Source organism: Bactrocera tryoni, chromosome 5 (assembly GCF_016617805.1).
Source record: "Bactrocera tryoni isolate S06 chromosome 5, CSIRO_BtryS06_freeze2, whole genome shotgun sequence".
Taxonomy (NCBI): Eukaryota; Metazoa; Arthropoda; class Insecta; order Diptera; family Tephritidae; genus Bactrocera; species Bactrocera tryoni.
Genome location: NC_052503.1, coordinates 1,030,428 through 1,053,105, shown reverse-complemented (window position 1 = coordinate 1,053,105; position 22,678 = coordinate 1,030,428). Strand labels below are relative to the sequence as shown.

The 22,678-nt window shown below is 36.9% G+C and overlaps 1 protein-coding gene across 3 annotated transcripts in view; it reads right to left on the bottom strand.

Annotated features, from left to right (window-relative positions):
• Positions 1-22,678, bottom strand: part of LOC120778092 (DNA-binding protein D-ETS-3) — an 87,844-nt gene that overhangs the window by 55,240 nt on the left and 9,926 nt on the right. For all 3 annotated transcript variants that reach the window (XM_040109791.1, XM_040109790.1, XM_040109788.1), the window contains 3 exons: positions 19,240-19,608; positions 18,841-19,178; positions 11,524-11,616 (listed from right to left, as the gene is read on the bottom strand). In XM_040109791.1, coding sequence (XP_039965725.1) covers positions 11,524-11,616; positions 18,841-19,178; positions 19,240-19,472 — 664 coding nt within the window. In that variant the 5' untranslated portion in view covers positions 19,473-19,608. The remainder of the gene's footprint in view (positions 1-11,523; positions 11,617-18,840; positions 19,179-19,239; positions 19,609-22,678) is intronic.

Genomic DNA, 22,678 nt, shown 5'->3' with positions numbered 1-22,678 from the left:
AATATACTGCTGGGTGCCAGCGATGCGATATGATTCCTACTTAGAAACATGAATCCAAGGGTCTTTAACCTTCGTCTGCGGACTGGTATGAAGTCAATTAGCAGATGTTCTGCTGTTTCAGGCTCCCTCTCGCAGAACCGGCAATTTACGCTAGAAGCTAGGCCCATGTTGTGTAAGTGGTTCTTCAGTTTGCAGTGGCCAGTGTAGAACGCGACAAGTAGTCTAAGTTTATGCCTAGGAAGGTTGATTACATATTTAAACCTGCTGAGGTTGTAACCCCCAATTAGCAACTTGGCTCAGGTTACAATACACGCACACACACAAAAATAAGCTTCACATAGAAAAATTTACAAAAAGTTTTTGAGAATTTCCCACACTAAATAATTATCTAACTGTCGCACCTGGACCCTCACAACAACATATTGTCTCTGTAAACAAACTATAAAACCTAAACGACCTTCAACATATTGTCACTGTCCGATTACTAGTGCGACTGAACAATGCAACCGATAATTGCGCAATTGGTTGACACAAAAGACGCCAATGCACCCTTTTGACCTACAACAATTGTTGCCCGACTGGAAAACAACAAACAGCAGTACTCTCCTATGATCATATTAAAAAATGTCAATGGTGCATTGTTGACTTCTTTGTGAAATTTATTTCTGCCACAATAACTTTCACACACTCTCGAACAGAGTACCCGAAAAAATGCGTGACAAATCATCTAGTAAAACTGATAATCACATATTGTGGCATCGCTAAGTCAAACCCACCCCAACACTTAACCAGCAATGACAACAAACAACAAACAGCAAACAAACAATTAACATTGCAACCAGAGCGAAGAGACAGCAATGCAATGAGTTCAGGTTGACAGCAGCGTACAGTGTCTGCTATCTACTGACTGGTGGCTGGTGGCTGGTGACGGTCGTGTGTCCACGCAGCGAGCTACTGCAGGGGTGGCGGCGCTACCAGTTCAGTTCACGTGTCAAACGCTATAAATTACTGCGGTTACAGCTTGCCATAGACGGCTGGGTAACTCGATACACAGGCCACATTTTCCATATATAGTATAGATATGGGTGTTCGTATATATGTGCGCACATAGGCAAATTGTCGACAGGCCATGGCCACTGTCAATTGCGCAGATTGACTTTGTCATTTCGACGACCACACAGACATCCATATCTTAGGTGGTAGTTATGTGTGTGCAGACTTCCCAATAAGAACGTGCATGATTTTTATATTACCTGCCACTTGCGTACCATCCCTTCAGTAGAGCGCAATATGCTTCCCACGCGCTAAATAAACTACACATTTATAAATAAAACGAAAATTCGCCTGTCATCTCTATTTAGTTAACGAAAATGTATTATTGGGTCGTGATGTCTTCATTAGCACATAACCTCAATTCCCTATAGAATTTAGATGCGTGTGCCGAATATAAAACTTCGAAGACAGCGGTAATATATACATATGTATTGATGGCGTCAATTCCCTGAAATAAATGAAGAAACCACATAAAGTATTTCTTCTAAGGAGTTTAAACGCAATGTTAAGAAAACATAAGTGGGGTAGAAAAAGATCTTTATTTCGATTTTGATCGATCTGTTTAAATAGATTCGAACAACCAGTTTGGAAATTGTGGCGATGCTTGGGCAAAAGATGATTTAGAAATCCTTATCTTGCGTTGTAAAGTGCGATCGGGTTACGCTATATTTATAAGATTAAAAAATCTTATCGATTTTGTGCCGAAAAAACCTCTGGGACAGTTTTTGTATTGTCTAGCTCAGTATCGTTTAAACAAGTGTCAAAACTGAATGAAAGGGAAAACATATCATATTTTATAGTTACAGAAGAAGTTTAGTGCATTAAAGTCTCATGTGTTAACGGGAGTTCTCGTGCATCTTACAATCCGGATCTGGCACCAAACGATTACTATCTCTTCCTCTTTGTTGAGAATGATTTTGGTTGTTAAAAATTTGCCTCAAAATAAGCTTGTGTTCCGTTTTTTTGCCAATAGGGAAGAGAGTTCTAAGCAAAGTTAGTATCCATAGATAAAGTATTAATTGTTAAACTCTTTCACCACCGTACAACAGCGACTAGTATTTCCCATTTCAACATTTCAACGTCAGCTAACGAAAGTGAGTGACCTCAACGAAAATTTGCCACAATTTCACTTTGTCAGGGCAATAGCCATAAATTAAGCTATCGACACCACAACATTTAGCAATACACTTCGACTTAGACTTACGGCGCTCACACACGCTTCACTCGCACTTTGTAGAGACAAAATCGCATAGACACATAAATCGCATTGACAAGTAAATTGCGCGCAAATGGTCAACAAATATTTATTGGTCACTTCAAGTAGAGGAAAAATGCCGCCACACCGGGTTGAGGGACGGGAGATGTGAAAATGGCCACAAATCTAATGCAAACGTTTCGAAATGGCAATGCAATGGCAATAGCGATTTGTGCGCGTTGACTGTTGCGCGCGTCGGCAATGTGGTTTCTCAGCCGGAGACGTTTCGACAGCGTTACCTCCGGTTGGAAGTTCCGTTTCCGTTTTGAGGTAAACGGTGTTTGTATGTTAGAGGAACGCGCAATTATATACGTGTATTTTTGTGCATAAATATACACATTTATATGCGAAATACATACAAAATTGCACATATCCAGGTTTGATGAGCGTGCTTTCCTGATGCTTTTTGGAATGAATTGCCTTTTAACCCGTGTAAATTTGCGATCAGATTTTTAAATATCTGCGACATTTTTGCTCAATATCGTTAGTGCTGAACGAATTCTCAGCAATTTAATAATAATTTCAGACTTTGACAGTCTGAACATATTTCGTCATGACACGCCTGCCACTCCACAACCGTTTTTGCTCCCAATTTCATTTACTGTAACACCACACCCATCTACGTAATTTAATTTCCGGCCGCTCAACGAAATATTCAGGCACAAATTACTTTCCCCTCCCCTTTTTTATGGTGGGCCAAAACACCAGTGAGCGCTCAGCAGTCAGCACAGCGATTCGCAATTTAATTTTGTAACATAAGCATTTGGATTTTAATAAACTTCACGGCACAAATGGCATTGCATAGAACATTTAGCTGATAATCATCAGCCTGAATAATCGACATAATCTTCGGCGTCGTCAGTAGTGGCGGCACCAGCGCTGATACCAAGGCGAACAGACAATTTGAGCTTGGCTCAGCCAACAGCTGCTCTTACAAAAACAACTGACTGAAGTCGAATTCGTAACTGCAAGTGCAAACAAATTCATATGTATATTATACACAAACATATGTATGTTCATGACTTTATTATTTGTGTATACCCAGTAGGGTGAGCCTTAATTAGGCGGGCAGATATTTAATTGATCTTATATACGTTTATCTTTTGTTATTACATTGAAAAATTATTATTAGAAATTTGATGAAATCCACTTTTCGAAAGTATACATATTTGGCAAACATATCTCAACCATAATAGACAAAAGCTGTCTTCGATTCGCCATTTGTGAATGCGCTCTCACTCGTCAAGATACGCACTTTTAACTGCAACGACAAATGCGAGTTAAATTCGATTCTAGAAAGTATACGTACACCTTATTAAAGTGGTATAACCACAATCTTCAATGCTAATAAGTTTTGTTTAACAGTTTTTACGACAGTAAATGGTTTAAAATACAAGTAAGTGTAAAAAATTAATAAAATTTAGCGGTTAGCGCAAGTTTTATATAGCTTGTGCTTATCGAAACGAAGGCAGCTTATATTGTATATGGTTGAACTGAACTTTACCGCTCCTTACTTTCAAATATTAATTTTGGTACTAGATCAAACTACCCAGAGGTAGGATTATAAAGAAATGTAGCAACACTCACCATCGATGTAGTTTTGTGGAAAAACGTTATACCATGTAATACTGCCGGTAAATGCGATATAATTGCGCACATTCAGCTCTTGGTCGTTTTTCCTGCAGGGCATGTGCGCATACATAACATAGGACAGCATGAAATTATCTAACAGCATGCAGCGAGTGGGGCGAATTTCCCCGTCAAATATGTCCAGATTTGAATTTTGAAAAGTTCCATAGTAATATAAATTAAATTGTCTCGACATTAAATGGAAATATATTTAAACAAAATAATACAACGTTAAATTTTATATTCGCAGCACATTTAGTGCCATTTTAGAATATTTAGAATATTGACAAAAGGTGTTTTGAGCATACATATAATATAATTTCAAATTTGAGAGAACGAAGGAACTAAGTGACTGCCTAGTATTAAAGAGGTCAAAATCCGACCGAAACTAAATCTATATACTAATATTTGTTATCACTTTGCGGTCAATGTAAGCCGCCCCAATGGCTAAAGCTCAATTTTCGACATAAAAACCACTTCAGTTTCTGAAATTTGTTAAATTTTGTAGGACCCTGTAGTTGACGAATAAAAGCAAAAAACACATAAAGAACAGACTGCTAGCAAAGATGTAAGCATTAGTTATTATATTTAACCCATTCCTTAAAATAGATTTAGAAAAGCGTTAGTATTTTAAATCCTACTCAGTACCTTCATAGTACTCGTATGAGGAAAAGTTTAGTCATTTTCAACTTTTACCAGCTACAAGTCGAACTAGTCCACCAAACAACTTTTTTTCTAAAACAATTGGAGATTTTTACATGTCTGTCTCATAGAAGATCTCTGTTGTCAGATTTTAATTAAACGGACCCACCAAAAACAAGAATAATTTTTAACCCACTAAGTAAAGCTTTCTTTAGTAAATGTACCTAAAGATGTAGTAAATTTGGTGGCCTTAAATTTACCAATTTTATATATATGTATATATATATATGTATGTATATAGAATGTTTTTCGGGCTAGTTTAATTTTATTCAGAAAATTGTAGTTAGAAACCAGTATAAATAACTAGACTAGTTTGCAGCGTCAGTGCTGGGTATTTTGTACCTATAGTATAGAGTAGAGCAGCATTCATTTTGGGCAGCCGCTTATCCACGGTGTCCTTATTGGCACCGCGTGTGTCGCTAAAGTTGAAATTTAATTCACCAAATGAAAGCGTCGCCTTTTTGGCAGCACGTACCTACATAAATATGTAGAAACATGCGTATAAACGAGTATATCCTCCGTAAATAAATGGAAAATGGTGAATGGAGATTTTCTGTGCTGTGCGTTGTACAATAGGTACTAAAATTTTATGAAATGAAATTCGGTGCCAAGTTTCTCATGTCATATTTCGCGCACTGACGCGCTTAGCTTGTTGGCACGTCTGTCGACGGCTTGTCAGAGATGCAAATGTAAAAATATTTGCATTTTTTTCAACTAGAATGCTGTAAGACTCATCTTTAATTGCAGGCGACTTAATTTACTTGTGGAAATGAAAATAAAATTTGGGAGCTTTACTTTTATTTAGCTTTAGAGTCCAATATTGAATGAGCACAGCGCTACACGTCTCTGTCAGCGGAAGGATAACACAACAAGATGGTGGGTTATCCTCTCCCCTCCTCTGAGAGATAACACTCGTTGTGAGGCTATCTTGAATGAAGCAAATCGAACGGGGGAATTCCAAAACCACTCTAATCTGGAAGTTCTGTAGAAAGATTTACATTGATTTTTTCATAAGTTGTGACTTTAAACATTTGTGGGGAGCCAAATGAGGTATAAATGTGGGCTAAGGTGGTTTATCTACGAGGATATATTTAATTTCATATTTTTATATATGAATAATAAATTTCGATTATGAAATTGGCATGAACAAATTTTCTTTTCTTCTTTCTTTCTTTGTTACAAAAACTAAATCTAACATCCCTCCTCCCCGCAGAAGGCATAAACCCTCGAAATCTTTTTAATACCAGTAATTCCCCCAGTCAGTTCCAAAGTTCACGATTTGTATTGAACTTCAAATGACCTTTATAGCTTATAGTAAAACTTTCTTCGCCATACAATTAAAATTTCCATAACAAAGGCATTAAGAAAAAGCATCCTAAATATTATATTTTCATAGTTCGCACCGCAAAATTTTCTCACATTTCGCAAAATTAATGGGCATCTAACCTTACATATGTAGTTCTGCTCTTACCACCTCCGACAATATGAGACACAGCATGCGAGAAGCTCGATCTGTTCATGCCGATATAGTAAATGTGTGTGTCTGTGTATGGGTGCTAGTCTTTTCGCATGAATTTTTATTATATGTGTAAATATTTTTATGCATGGCCCTTTTCGCAGTTCACTTCACTTGCGACCATTAGCCACTTTTCACTCTCCGCCCTAGGAGAAACCGACGTTTGACTTTTTCCAAAGTCATTATCATCCCTTGGGACCTTTTTGCTTTTGGCTTTATTGCTCGTTTGCTTTCATGAGTTGGTGATTTGGTGCTTGACGGTGCGTGTTACCGTTGCAGGTCGAACGGTGGTGACGGCAATGATATGCATGCCCATATGGGCATGTGTGTGTTAGAAGCAATGAGTGTCCAAGATTGCACGCGAGTTGCCATCATAAATCATGTCATGCTGATGTTGTCGATAATGTAATTGTTGTTGTTTTCATTGTTACTCCAATTGAGCTTAGTTTTTGTTGGTATTAATGCTAATCGAAACAATATGGAAAATGTTCTACTATTTAATAGCGCTAAACTTATATTTTGGGTAGTGAGGTGGAAGGGCCTTCGCGAAATGGTCAAAAAGGCTGGGAAACTTGCGATTTGAAACATTTTTTTCATTTGAGAATTGAAATTTATAACTATTATAGTAATATTTTCCGAAACTGGCAAATTTCTAAGTATTTTACAAATAATGAAATTCTTAACATTCTTAAAGGGCTTTTTCGCACTCTCAAAATAGCTCCTTCAAATAAGCAACGTTCATAGACGGATATACTCTAACAAGACCTTGAAACATATTTCCGTCCAGTATCTCAAGCACACCAACTCCATCACTTCTCACTCTGGCCTAAACTGGTAACTTTTTACTTTGAACTGAGAGAATATTAGAAATGTAGAGAGCTCTTTAAGGAACTTTATAGGACTGTCAGCATATCTCTCTTATTATAGGTATAGTAATGAAAGGAACCAAATTAACCAGCTCTTATATTCAGTGTGGCATCAACTGATTGATTTTAGTCGTCAAGGCATTGCGGATACTTTGCTAGAATATGGGCGAAGCATGCAAATGCATTTTTAAGAACCAAACGCGATATCTAGCATAAAAATATAGCAGAATAACTGGAGTGTTGATATAAAGGTATATTATAATTTGAGATATACAGAAATATTTTCGAAGCATTGCACAGAGCAAATTCAACATTACTTTTCCCCCAAACACCAATGCTTTATTAAGACACGAAATGCTTCTTGATTTATTTTTTTGTAAACTAACACATGTTGCCTCACCTTCTCATTGACTAATAGTTATAATCTAAATAATAGAAATCATAAAGATGGTATTAGTAGTACTACCTATGTATGTATATACATACGTAACAGCCACAGTAAAACGTGGACGAGTCCTTTAGTAGAATATAGAAAATAGAAAGATTATTGAAAGGTTTACGTGTATTCTGAGAATAATCTATAATAAAAATTTAAAATTTCGCAGGAGGATTCGATTGTCAAAATTTTTTGATAGAGATGTCCCTGAAGTACGATAAAATTTTCAGCTGTAACGATTTTATTTTGTGAAAACGTTGCTTGTTCGTAAATTTTTGGCCAAAAATAATACTGAAACCGCACCAGCCTCCATATTCAGATATGGCTTTATGTAAATTTTTCCTATTTCCAAAAATAGAGAGAACCAAAAGAAAGAGTCGTCGTTTTACAAGATATGTATATGAAAATCGCTGAAAAAGCTAATGGCTATCCCAACAATCAAGTTTGAGAAGTGTTTCGACGATTGCAAGAAGCGCTAGCATAAGGGCATAATATCGATAGGGGATTATTTTGTAGACGACAACATTAACTTAGAAGAATGAATAAATATTTTTTTCAAAACACGAAAATTCTCATTAGTGTTGGCAATTGTTTGTCCCTCAAAAATGGGATCATCCACTCTCAAAGAGTCCTTGTAACAAGCTTGTAATCCAATTCCGCTATTATATTTTCATAAAAAAATATGTTTGCCTTTGACGTTGTATTATCTTTAGTCTATTCAATAGTCTTGGTTTAACTTATTAGACTCATTTTAGTCATCTTTTGATATTAAATTGAAAATCTGCATTCTAACTGTTTTCAATGAATTCCCTATTCAAGTTTAGTCAATATTTATGTATAATATTTTCCTAATACTCAATTGGCTTTTACACATGAAATCACAATTTCAATATGCAGCACTAACTTATGCTCATAAATCACCTAAAAAGCTTTTAAGAACACCCTACACATGTATTATGCTGCTGAATCACGCTTTCAACTAGTTCATTCACGGACTCTCTCATTCCACTTCAACAAATCAATTCACGAAAATTTATTACAAACGCACACTTTTATTAATTGTTGCTATTTTTTTACTCGTACCGCTTTTCCCACGCTAACCATTCGTGTACCAGCTAAATCTTGCTCCCTAACCCGCTGCCGCTCAACCCACATCTCACCTCACTCCACTGCGTTCGCGTGCCTTTCAATTGCGTTTTGATCATTTTATGATCTCCTCGATTAGCTTCATTGTTCCAGCAACAATACGAAGAGCCAGCTTTACTGCGTACCACCACCATCATCAACAACAACAGCAATAATAGTTCTGCACTGCACTGACTTGTATGACACAGTCTATTCTATTATTAGTGTGTGTGTGTGTGTGTGTGTGTGTGTCGAATTTTACTTTCTTTGGGGTGTTTCAGCCAGTAAACTGTCAGTGAACGTCTGTTACATGCCATTTTTAATAGGATTACCGCTGAAGTGCACTTAAGCGAGCGATTACTTGTTGTTGTGTTGTGATTTTTTCGCATGTATGTTTACAGTAGCAATGTGTTAATCAAATCATCTTGACAATTGTTTACAAACTTTCCCACTGCACTGCCCCGTTGTGCGTCCACGCGTCCCACTATCTGAGCTGCATTCAGCGATGAGAGCGATTCCCACTGTCAAGCATATAACGTTGAAGTGTATGTCAAGGGGATTATTTAAATCGACGATTAGTCAAGCTAAAGTACTTAAAGTCGTCACTGATACCTCGTTTGTTTATTTATTAATGAGAATCTCGATTGCTCTCATAAATCTAAGTAAACAATCATTTCGGAACTCTGAATTCTCTAATAAACGATTAGCCTTTTTGAGAGAAATTAAGATAATTATAATATGGTTGGTTTGATAAAATAACTATATAGCGCGATCTCGGTAAAGACCCCAGATAGAGACTTTTACGCCTATCTGCTGGTCAATACTGACTAAGTGGACCGGAAGTTTTTATATTAACTTACATAAAACGTACACACTTTACATAAAAACTTCAAGCAATAGTTTACTAAACTCACAATACCAAAGAAGAGCTAAGAAATATTGAGGCAGAGAAAAAACATACAATTTTCTGTTTAATCTGCATAGGAGAGATTTCAAAGGGAACCATCGTTTACCTGATACAGCGACAGGAACACCAAATAATTTGACTCCCGTGTGAGAAGTCAAGAAAAAAGATGAGAGTCCTTCCTTCATTGCTTCATCAATTATCTATTTATCTCTCTTATTTTAACCATTACTTAAGAGATGTAGAGAAAATATACCCAGGCCACCGATGAATTCTAATAACCCTGATGCCAAATTTGTGTATTCTGCGCCATTTTCATAAACTAAATCGCAAGCTCTCGGAAAGACTGCGTTCCCACGCGGACTCTTTTTTCGCTCTTTATCGGCAAATTCTCTTTTTTTATGTCGCTCATTAAATATTTCTATTATCTTAGGCATATTTGTATATGATAACGTTTAAATTTCCGAATACATTGTACATAAGTATTCAGATGAAACCGAGCGCAATTGCAACCATATTAAGAATTTCAAAATGAAAATGAATAACGAATTTAGTAATAGTGGAATATTATGAACAAGAACACAAAGCGTGCCACCCGATCATAAGCGACTAAGTGCCTTTCCTTGTCGTTCCCTCGCCTACAAAAAACCGGCTTGAGAGACAAAAGAGTCCGTCGTGAATGCAGTCAAAAAAGAAACCAATTCTCTCCTTTGAAACATTAGGTCAGATTCATCGAATGCGTTGTTCTAGTGGTGTCGTTGTTCCATTTTCCCCAAAAAATAGGCAACCATTTGCTTGGAAGTGCTTCGTGGTCGAGCAGCTTTTGCCAGATTCGGCTCATTTGAAATAACCATACAGTAGACTGCTGTTTACTTTCGGGCCCCTACATCATCTGTCGCGTTGTCATAGACATGTTTTGAAGCACCGTTATCATATGTTTTTAAAATTTCGCTCGACCAATCGACACCAGCCTTTTTTTAAGCGATCAACTAATTGTGTGGTATCCCAAGTGGAACATTTTTTTTCTACAATGAAACAATTCATGCAATATTGAATCTACTACATGCTAGTCCCACTAATGCTTATAATTGTCTCAATATCACGATAGGTAACATAACGATTTTGCAATATCAGTTTGCGCACAACAATAATAGTTTCCGCAACAAGAGCTGAATTTGGAGTGTACTACGACTTCAATTGAATTCACCATACAACCAATAAACACTGGCTCTTGATGGAACTTCATCGCCAAAAATTGAATTAAGTTCATTGACGCACTGTAGTCGTTGAAAGTTGTAAAAAATAGTCGCGCGATAATATTCGCTTTTTAATTCCAATTTTTGACCAAGATGAATATTTTAGGTAACTGTAAACAACGTTTTGAGTTGTCAGATTACAAAACTAGGGTTGCGAAATCACGAAATATAAAAGGCAACCTAAAAAAATCGAAGCCAAAACTTATACGACCGCCCCTACTGACAACAGCTTGTTGTAATTTTTTTTATTTATGGTTTTCAAAAATGTAGGAAAGATTTGTAAAAACTTGCTTGCTTTGGACCATAATAATAATACAATTACTAATCGCTACTAAATAAACAACACGGGTTGTTACGTTGATCTATACTATAGATCAGTATTTGAAAATATCAACTGGTCACTAAGCTGTGTCTAAGGACGATATACTGAATTTTCAATCATCAATCATGGATATACATCCCCATATAAATATATATAGGTATTACGAATTTCGTATTGATTATGCAACCCCAAGAAAGTTAATTCACAACGCGCTCTATCGTCGGCTTTATGCAACACATTATTACCGTTATGGGTTATTGTCCTAGCTGCGCCATAAAAAGCTGCGTCATAAAAAGCTGCCCAGAAACGGCAAGAAAACTTTTTTAGGAATTCAGCAGCAAATGCATATTGTTACGCACGTAAGTTCCCATAGCGGTGATAGGTAGATTTGAGGTTAAATTAATTATAAAATTACGCTTTACAAATTTATATGCATAAAATAAAACCTGGTGAACTTACCGGTTATGCATTTGCTGGAGCTACGATGATTCTCACTACTCGTGCTTACCGCATGCGGCGTGGAAGAAGACGAACACAGAGAGGACGATTTTTCTGTAAAAAAAAATCCTTCTGAATTATGCATAATATGTATGTATGTATCTAGATAATGTTTTATAAGTAAGTAAAAGTATAACCACTAATTATTTTAAGTTGTATTTATTTTCGTTTTGAGTCTGCATAACTGATTTGCATATCTAAAATGTACAGTTACTTTTTAATAATACCAAAACACACTTTTGAATTTGTTCCGAGCCACATGGTCTCACAGCAATTATTTATGGACTATCAGAAGTCGAGTGGCTTCATTTTCCCACAAAGCAGCCGATCCCTAGTGACATAAATTTCGACATCGTTATTGTTGCACAGATAATTGTCACATAATCACAGCAATTATTTCTGGATGTTGATATTGACAATTTGCTGAATGGCTACGGTTAGATCTTTAGAAATCTCTTCAAAGCCGTATACCAGTTGGTCTTATATGCAGAAGGGTGAAAAAATGAAGGGAACGGTACATAGTATAGGAACAAGCGGCCGGACGCGTCTAATGTACCGAAGCAGAGCGAAGGACGCACACGACTAATAACACATCCACCAGTATCGGCACCACCACCACCACCACCATCGATAACGTTTCATATTCAATAACATTTTTGCAAACTCATTAATCGAGGGGGTGGAGCTGACTGATGTTCTTTTACAAGTATGTTGCACGCAATTATTGTTGTTGTAAATAGCGTGGTCTAATTGGCGTAAATCTTTGTTTGGTAAAAACAAACTTGAGATTAAAATGTTAGAATGTGACCAGCAAGAAAGAAACAAAGATGCCACGTTATCCTTTTAACGGTGTATTGATGCGCGTTACGCTGAAGTAGCTGTTTAATGCGCGTGCGAGCGTGCGCTCTCTTTGAGGCTGTAGCGTGACACGCCGAAACACACACGCATACACGGACAATTGAATTTACGCTTAGGTGAATTGTGTATATGAAGTTGTTGTACAATGAGGCACACGCGTCGATAAGGATACCATGAAAGCTTTAAATACTGCCGATGTGTGAGCACTTCTTTAGCCCACAAACAATGGGTTTCCCTTCGTTTTAGCAAATAATGGCAAATTATGAATGAAAAGAATTTATCAAACATTTGTTTAGTTTGTTTAAGAAATTTGAGTTCTGTTACTGCTCCATCAGAAAGTTCACTCTTGGAAATTGTGAGTGTTTTTTCCCAAGACACAATTAGAAATTGGGTGGCTACTTGGTTCCTTCAGAGGTTTTTTTGTTAAATCAAAGCCAATTAAGTTCTCTGGTATATCCTCAATTTTGAAGAAGAAATGTCAGCGATAAATTAAATTATTCCTTAATTTTCCAACCTCGCACATATGTACTTCTGGCCTGAGTTTGAAAAATTAAAGACACAAAGCCAATACCATACCTATCTCTCTGTATTTTAAAATAGCCAGAAGTCCTAAAAAAACTGATTTGATCCTGCCTATTACCACTCGCAGCGCCGCAGGCGATCAAATAATGTACCTGGGGCTCACAAGGTGGAATAGGCATGTGTATGTATCTTGCACTGACTTGAAGCCACAAATGCACTCATGATTTGCAAACGCGTAGGTGGAAATTTTCGGGTCTATAAGCCAAAGATCATCTGATGGTTGTACTCTTATACTATAATCGTAAGGCCGACAGTTACATAAAGCGCGATTGCACGGGCATCAAAAGCATCGCAGACTTCTAAGTCCAGAAGTTGAAAGGACAACATTACCAAAATGGTAAACTTCACACAAAAGCTGAAAGCCAATCTAAACTTTTCATACCCATAGAATGTTCTCCGATCATATTTAAAACTGAGGTCTGAGGGATATAAATCTCCAACGAACGATAGTCAAGACTCTTGACTCAAGAGCCTCTCGGTCTGCAACGGTGTGCACCTCATGTGAGTGCCGGGTCTTAAAGCAGCAACCAACAACGAATTAGCAGATGAACTTACCCCTCTTTCTGCATGCTCTAAGGAGGAGATTGTGGACAAGGAAAGATATGAACTGAAAGCAGCAGACATGTGCTAATTAGAAGGATTACAACATAACACAGTTTAACCCTCATCGAGACCCTCGGGTCTGGCCAGGCATATTTTGTTTTTAAATGTTATTTAAATATATTTAGAGTGTAGCAATCGACTTGCGCTTCCAGGTAGCTTCCTAGAATTTTATTGTCTATAGAATTCAGAAAAAAATTTCAAGGATATCGTATCGAAAAGAACGAAAAAAGGATATTATAATATTACACCTTAGTGCACCAATGGTGCTTGGCTGGACCCCATATATTTTGTATGGAAATGTATGAACTTGGGAATGTTTCTATCACTTCGCACGGTTGATTTATCTGTTTTCATGTTCGTTACATGTATAATTTGGTTTGTATGTTTATGTAGGTCAAATACTTTAGCCGCTAGAGCGTTTTAAAGGTTAAGAAAAATGTAATTTTTCTCAAAATGTTATATTTTTTGTGAACGCTATTGCCACGCCAAGCGTGAACAAGGCAGTCAATTTGATTTCAACCAAATTGAGAGGTAAGAAATTTCAAAAATGTATCTATGTAGATATATTGTACATACATATATGAGCGTAAATACAACACGTATTTCCATACAAATGTATGTAAACACCACTTGGCCTAGCCAAACACCATTGGTCTCGACTAAGTGTATCAAACCGTTGGTCTCGACCGGGGTTAAAAACATTATAAATTTTCACAGAGACAAATTCCATCTACTGCTACTTTACATTGGACAACGAGGGCTCAAGAAAGACATGTCGAATGTAGATATAGTATACTCTTGTGAAAACTATTGGATTTGTGAAATGGAGCTAGAAACTCCTAATCGTCTGATTCTAGAATACACAGCAATCTGTAGACCATCGGATTCTTGTATTGTAATACGAATTATATCACTTCACAGCACGTTTCTGGATTCCATGAGAGTACTAAGCTTTTGTGGTTACGTGTGATAGAGGAGAGAGGTAGATCGAATCAGTATTCACAAATAAATTCCTTTAGATATACATATATTATGTCGAAGAATAAAGTTACATTTTCATTCGGAAAAAGTTTTTTTTCTTTACAGAAAGCCATTACAGAAAGTACTGATTTACTCTATATTAATTATAACCCAAAATACTCATATGTACATATATCATAGAAAAATATTTTCTTAATTTATAAATTTTCTCTTCCCCAATTAAGTATTCATAAGTTTTCTGATTAAAGAATCTTTACATACCCGAGAGTACGAGAATAAATCAGACAATACGAGTATATAGTAGTTATAGGCGGTCGGTTCTATAGGATTATATGGTATGTGTACACATGTGTATTTAATGCGGGTGGTTGCATACGAAACAAAAACAGAAAAAACAGAAAAAATGCCATCTTCACAATTTCTGCAATTATTTTCACTGCGAAACAAAAATAATGAGTTACGCATGAGAGATTCTTTTCAAGCAAGCCAAGCATAGCGCATCAACGCACACTGATACATTTCACAAACACACACACTTACACGCACACTACAGAACACGCTTGTTAGGAAGCTTAAATTGTGGCATGAGATAACTTTGGCTTAACGACAACCAGGCCAACAAGCATGCCAACAACAACAACAACAGCAGTAATAACAATAATAATGATCATAAAAGTACACAAAAAGGATTCGCTAGCAGAGCACAATGCGTGCTGCACCCACACACCCACGCATATGGAAGAAACACAAAGGTTAAACGCATGCATACATATATGGCTGTATATGTACTTCCATATATCTATGCCCATGCCCTGTATCTTATACGTATTTATACTTTGCGCTTTTGTGGGCGAACTTTTGTTATTTTCCAGCATATAAACTTCTTCGGGGCATCTTTAGGTACCGCGCGCCATCAAAGGGCCACATAACAGCAACCGACCAGCAAACGAAATATGAGGCATAAAGAAAAGGTCGAAATGAAAATGCCACCATCGTTTAGCTGTGTACATGTGGTTGTTTATAAGTGTGCGTATTGCGACTGAACCCTTTTCTCTAGCCACCCACGCGCACATTGTCTTGGACGACAGCGCCACCCTCGCAATTTGCAAAAATTATCATAAGAAACGAAACAGTAAGGAAATATTTACTATCACCCAAGTAAAAGCATAATAAAGACGACCAGTGAAAGCCTGCAAAGTCATCAGGGCGTGCACGCCACCACTTAGCTTATGGAAAAGTATGTATGTTAAGTAGTTATGTAACCGGCTGGCCATCTACATAACTTTGGCTTTCGACTGACAATTTTGGTCACATTTTTTATTACAGCGATTTTTATTATTTATTACCATGCTGATAACTTTTCACTTCCACTTTGGTCCGACAGAATTTTTGGGCAGCGAGAAATAAGCATTTCGCCGAGGTAACTCCGCACACCTCATCTTCGAAGCGGAGAACGGATATCACTGGCTATGTGGCCCCATAGCGCTGTCGTGAAGCTGTTTTGAGCACCAAAAGCTTTGAGTTTTGTGGCCAACGGCAAACGCTTTGCGTTATCCACTCACAATGGTATGCGTTGAAGAATTTACGAGCAATTTATTCAAATCAAAGCTCATCCATCTTTGCTTGACTGCTTGCGAGAATTCCTTTCATTCTTTTGTCACATCAATCGCTTTAATTATGATTTAATAGCCGTTCTTGGAAATTTTTGTAGGAGAGGTCATTTCAATAGGCGATTCATATTTACTTGACACAAGTCCGAACCTAAAGTAAAATTTCTTTTAAATTACTTTTATGAAATTTCTACACAATGGTTGAAGCATAAAAAATATACCACGTTTTTCATACCATTTAGATTTTAATTCATGTGAAGCTTAAGAGAATGTTGGCTGAGTAAAACGTTGAATAACAAAGTGCCTGAAATCTCTAGTCCGGAGCTGCAGTCTAAGTCTTCTAATATGATTTGTGTAATCAATTTAATTTATATTTATATTTAAGGATCAACAGAAGTTGAAATAGTTTAACATTTCGCCAACATGAGTTTCGCATCTCTACATAAAAAATATTTAATGCAAGGCTTAGAACACATCACTTAAAAGAGTGATGACCACTACAGCCAATTAAATTTATTTTCCTTGATTGGTACTTTATGTTCGTGTGAACTTTGATCTCCATATGTCCTCCATACGCCGGCAGAGGCGAAGAAAAAATTTAATTTAAGAAGCCAATTTTTTGTACTTTTGTATTAAAATACGTTGACATGAATTTTTTTGGTATGTCTGAGTAAAATTTGATCAAATGTTATGTTTCTAGAACTATGTATGTAGTTATGTACGTGGAATATCTGTTCCCATAATAGGAGGAAAGGTATCTCTGTCCGGGTAGCTAATATCTTCAGGAAGGAAAAAAACTATCAACATACTCAACAGGGAAGTAATGGTCGCAAAAATAATGGATTTGAGGGGAGAGTTGGTAAAGAAGCTGGATATAGCAAAATATTTTTCTAATTGTTAAATATTGAATACTCTAAATCAAACTAACTTTATTTGCGATAAATAAGCAAACAAATTTTTAAGTTCACCATATTTGAGTGAGGTTTACCGAAATAAATTCTTTCAACTGCGGTTCAATTTCAGCAAATACTTCTTTAAATTGGAGTATACCGCTCAAGCTTTTTTGATGGGGTCACTTCTTTAATTGAAACAAATTGGAAACATCGAGTAAAGCTCCTCTACTACCAGATGGTTTAAGAGTTATAGACTCTGGTATTAAGTAGGTAGGTATTAATAAGCTTATGTGCTGATTTGAAATTCTCAGAATGACGCTGATGTTATATATCTTTGGCGCCCAAACCGGTTCTTTGTATTCAAAAGGACGATGAAAGGGCTCTAATTAGATAATTAAAAATATTTTTCTCCACTCCATATATGTAGCGTATGATATGAAAGGAAATGCAGAGGATTAACCGACTCAAGGTGCTGAACTCTTGTCGCCCGTGTAACTGCAATGAATGTTTACGTGTGTAAACCCATCCTTCGCTTTGACAATAAAAAACCTTTAGTTGTCAAGCAGATATTTGAAACTAACTAAGCCATGGAAAGAGCGTGGCAATTTCTCAGTGCCAAATATGTACATGGATTAATGTCAGGATTTCTGATGTCAAGCGGAAAGTTAGTCTGAACTGAGATAAGACAAATCTTAAAATTTATTTTTAGATTTACAATAAAAATACGTACTAGTAGAAATTCAGACATTACCAACTAACATTTTATGGTGTTACAAGTGCAACAGATGAAAAAAGAACAGACGAGAGAATAAACCTTTTCCTGCCAAAATATATGAATTTTTAAAATAATAAAATAAAGTGGATACACCAATTGTAGGTGATAAACCGCGAATTGTCACGCCCGAGACTCACACTCTCACCGCACATGGGAGCTGTTGGCTCGATGTGATGTCGTCGTATAAAACGGATGAAACCTGTAACTCAAGCCATAAGGTACGCGAAGACTCAGGCCAAGTGACCATTTTATTGCCACCGCGTAGAATAGATGGCATGAATGGAGCGAAGGTAAAACCAGCGTTTGTGTGCATATGTGCAGGAGGACATGCCCACAAGCAACCTCTCTCATACTTCGATTTTTTTTGGCTTTATAATGTTGTTTTTTAATCTCGAACGAGTTAAGTGATTTTGTTGCAAGTTAACTTTTTACTCGTTGGTGCAATTTGTACAGCGCCACAAATAGACCCATCACACGATGTTCAGCGTCGAGTGGGTATTTGTGTGGCTCGTGTCTGTAGGCTTTTTAAATGGGAAATGTCCGTGTTATTCGCGGTTTGCATGTTTGGCACAAATTCATCACAAAAAATGTGGCAAAAAAAGTTGCACCGAGTATAATGATGTTTTTACAGTTTTGGCAGACAGCAGCAGTGTACGTACGACCTTCGAGTGGCCTGTTTATTGGCCAAAAACAAAAAATTAAAGAAGACACCACCTTTGTGGAAATTGAATTAGCAAGTTATGATCCTGCGAATTCTCGTAACTACCTTCGGTAAAATATAGTATTCGAGGGATATGCATATATTAAAGTTGCACTTAAGTGAAATGTTTTACTCGCTCTCCTTTTATTTTTACTACTGAGGAAATGCACATCCTGTGTTTAGTAACTAAAATATTAAATATCCTTACTATTATTTTATTTTTATTTTTATTTTTATTTTTTTTTGGAAAGTTTGATGTCTTCTTTGGACACTTACCTCTCGACTTGCCCTCCACCGCGCCGACCGCTTCGTGTGCGCCGGGTGTCAGCGGTGGCGGTGCACTGTTCGCGCTGATGACGCCATGCTGTGAGACGGGTGAACAACCGGTCACCGGTTGTAGGCTATCTAAGCGATAGCGTTGCCCCGTGGTGGCCGATGAGACGGTGGTGATGCAATTGCCGTTCAGCACTAAACTCGGCGCGCTCGCCACCGAATTGCCGCTAATGCCGCCGCTGTTGTGCACAATGCCGATGCAATTGCTCCCATTTGTCGGTTGCACATTAGGCAAAGTGTCGCCAAGCGTATCGCTCAGCCGTTGCGTTGAATAAATGTCACTAAATATTAATGTTAAAAATTTGTAATATTGTGTTTTTGTTATTATTTTATGTCTCTCACCTAAACGCACTGGAAGCGCCGAAGAAGCTGCTGCGATCTTGCAATGCCGCCTTCGCTTTCTCAACACTTTGCTTCAGCTGCTCGAACGTGGACTGATGGAAGCGATATGTGGACCAATCGGGTGAGCACTGGCCGAGCGTCAAGCAGTCTTCGGTCTTCACCTGCGCCAGTGTGGGCGGCGAGACGCGCTTTAGATCGAGCGCGGTTTGATATGAACAGGAATTCTCATACATGACTGTGTCGTATGTATGCTCGTTTGCTAATTGCCGCGCGTACTGACAATGTTGCTGCAAGTTGTTGATGTGTTCGAGCTGCTGTTGGTGCGGGTTATGCTGAGTTGGTGGCGGAACACCTGTTGTCCACTTGAGTCTAGGTAATAAAGAGAAAGTAGCATTAGCTGGAGTGGTGATATATGGATTTGAGAACAGAGAAATAGTTGGAGGAAGAGACCTGATACAGCTAAACAGCTGGTAAAAGGTGGACAACAATATTTTTCCCGAATTAAATTGCTGCATACCCTAAACAAGTTTACCACAAAGTTTAGTATGAACAAGAGAAAACGTCGGAGACCCTATAAAGACTTACATACATAAGTGATGAGCATGACGAGCTGAGTCGATTTAGACATGTCCTGTCCCCTTAGTTTTTGGATTATGCTTCTGAAATTTTGCACACAGACTTTTCTAGCCAAGAAGCTGCTCATTTGTCAGAACCGCCGATATCGGCATACTGTAGGATATAGCTGCCATAAACACTGATCGATAAAAATCAATTCCTTGTATTGAAAACATCTTCATTTGCGAAGGTTATTATAGCTTTCTTGTGAAAACAAGTAGTGTAAATTTATCCACCGTTCTCTTCTTTAACAGATAGAATTCAGAATAGAAAACTAAGAATTTCGAACAAATTATCTATTGATTCACGGAAATTTTCCTGCTTAAGTCAGTTTTAGTATGATCCCACTCACTTTTTTTTTGAATTTCGTCATCCCCCTATAAATTTACTATCAACAAACATTTACTCGAAGTTTTTTCATTTAAGAACCCGATTAAATACTCGTTTATAACTTTCATAGTTGAGTGCTCACCTCATCACACATTCAAACGTCATGGGAGCACTTAAATTTCTAGCGAAGAATTAATTTTATTTATTACTAACGGGGTAAAAAAACTATTTCCTTTATTTGTGGAAAGAGCTCCAGGACTTTTAGCTCACAAAAATAATTTGAAACATTTCTCAAGAATAAATTTCCATACGTAATTGTCCGAATTTCAAATTATGACTGCAATTATTGCGAAATTTAAATTGCAACTTTAATTGCCAACGCTTGCACTGTATTGCAATTCTGCGAGAATGAATGCATAGATAAATTACAAATGTGCTTGTATTTGATAAATGGCAGCCATGTTTATATAGTATATACGCTTACCCATACATTTTCCCATTTAAATGCATAACTGTATCGCCACTATTCATAACTGCGTTTACCTTTGCAGATATAATTAACAGTCATTTTCATGCTATACTCCCCCGTAGTAAATAAGGCCAAGGTATATTTGCATGTAATTATGTAGCAGCTATTAAATCGAGCAGAGATAAATAGGCTTCCCACTAGAGATACATACATGGTTATAAATAGTAGCATTATTATATATAGGAGTTACACACATATAGTATAAAAAAGGCTGGCGGGAATAATTATAAGTGGAGTAAACCCTGAGCACTCGACTGTTTCATAGCGAGCTCGTAACGCCGTTTTAAAATTTATTTAGAACAAGAAAAAACGTTGAATTCGGCTGCACCGAAACTATTATATCCTTCACAGGTGCATTTCTTTTAGTAACTATGAGTTCAATTAACATGGCAGCTATATGCTATAGTAAGCCGATCTGAACAATTTCTTCGTATATTACATTATTACCTCAAGCAGTAATCCATGTCATATTTCGTGAAGATACCACGTCAAATGCGAAAGTTTTCCATACAAGCCCTTGATTCCGATCGTTCGATTTGTATGGCAGCTATATGCTATAGTGAGCCGATCTGAATAAATTCTGCCTATATTACATAATTTCTATGAACAATAACTCATACCAAATTTCGTGAAGATACATATATGTGACCTGGTCTACGGAAAGGGGGCTTAGGTGTCAAAAAAAGGAGAACAATTAATGAGATAACGAGAAACTGACGATTATTTTTAACAGCTTTTCCTAGAAAACTAGTTTTCGCACGTTAGCTCCCTTTTCGTAGACCAGGTCACATATCGTCAAAGGAGGAAGTTTCCCATGCAAGCATTTGATTCCGATCATTCAGTTTGTATGGCAGCTATATGCTATAGTTAACCGATCTGAACAATTTCTTCGGAGATTACATTATTGCCTTAGCCAACTTTTGTGAAAATCGTTCAGTTTGTATGGCAGCTATATGTTATAGTGATCCGATATCAGCTGTTCCGACAAATGAGCAGCTTCTTGAAGAGAAAATGACGTTTGCAAAATTTCAAAACCATATCTTGAAAACTGAGGGACTAGTTCGTATATATACAGACAGACGGACTGACAGACTGATGGACATGGCTAAATCGACTCAGCTCACCATACCGATCATTTATATATGTATATACTTTATAGGGTCTCCGACGCTTCCCTCTGGGTGTTACAAATTTCGTGATAAACTTAAGATACCCTGTTCAGGGTATAATAAAGAATTTATCAGAGAAAAGTATTTATACTAAATGTATACTTATATTTAATGAAATAAATATGTTTAAGGACCCCTATTAAGAGGCGCGCTCAACATAATCTGGCCAGAACTTCTTTTTTTTTTCGATGTTTACTCAGTATTTGATATTAATCTCATAATAACAATTTCAAATAACAATATCTGAAGCATCTTGAAAGTTTTCCAAAAGGAAGAATCTTTATATAATATGTACTGCAAATTAAAATATGTATATGAGGACTAGTGAAATAAATTCAATAATTTTCCACTAAATGGTTTAACATACATATGTATATCTCGCGTTAGAAAGATAATATTTTGTACTAGAAATTCTTCTCAGATCTCTCACACCCGCGACAAATGGACACCAGCAAACAAAAAATACTACTATCATACATTTCTTCCATGAAGGCGAACACACAAGACAAAATACCATAGCAGTAATCATGCATTCATTTTATGTCAAAGATGCGCCTTGCTCTGAAAGACCAATTGCCGAAAATATCGCTAAAATAATGGAAATCGTCTGATTTGGCTGGTTAGTCTTTTGCCAATAGGTACAAGGATTTCCATTTTCCAACTATGGTTAATTATAATGTAGATCTTCTATATATGAATTTGAACAAAGTTAAAATTAGAAGTAACACTAAAAAATACATGGAAAAGAGAGAGTTTAAATTTTTAAACCAATGCTATTTCTTGCAGGCTACTTTTG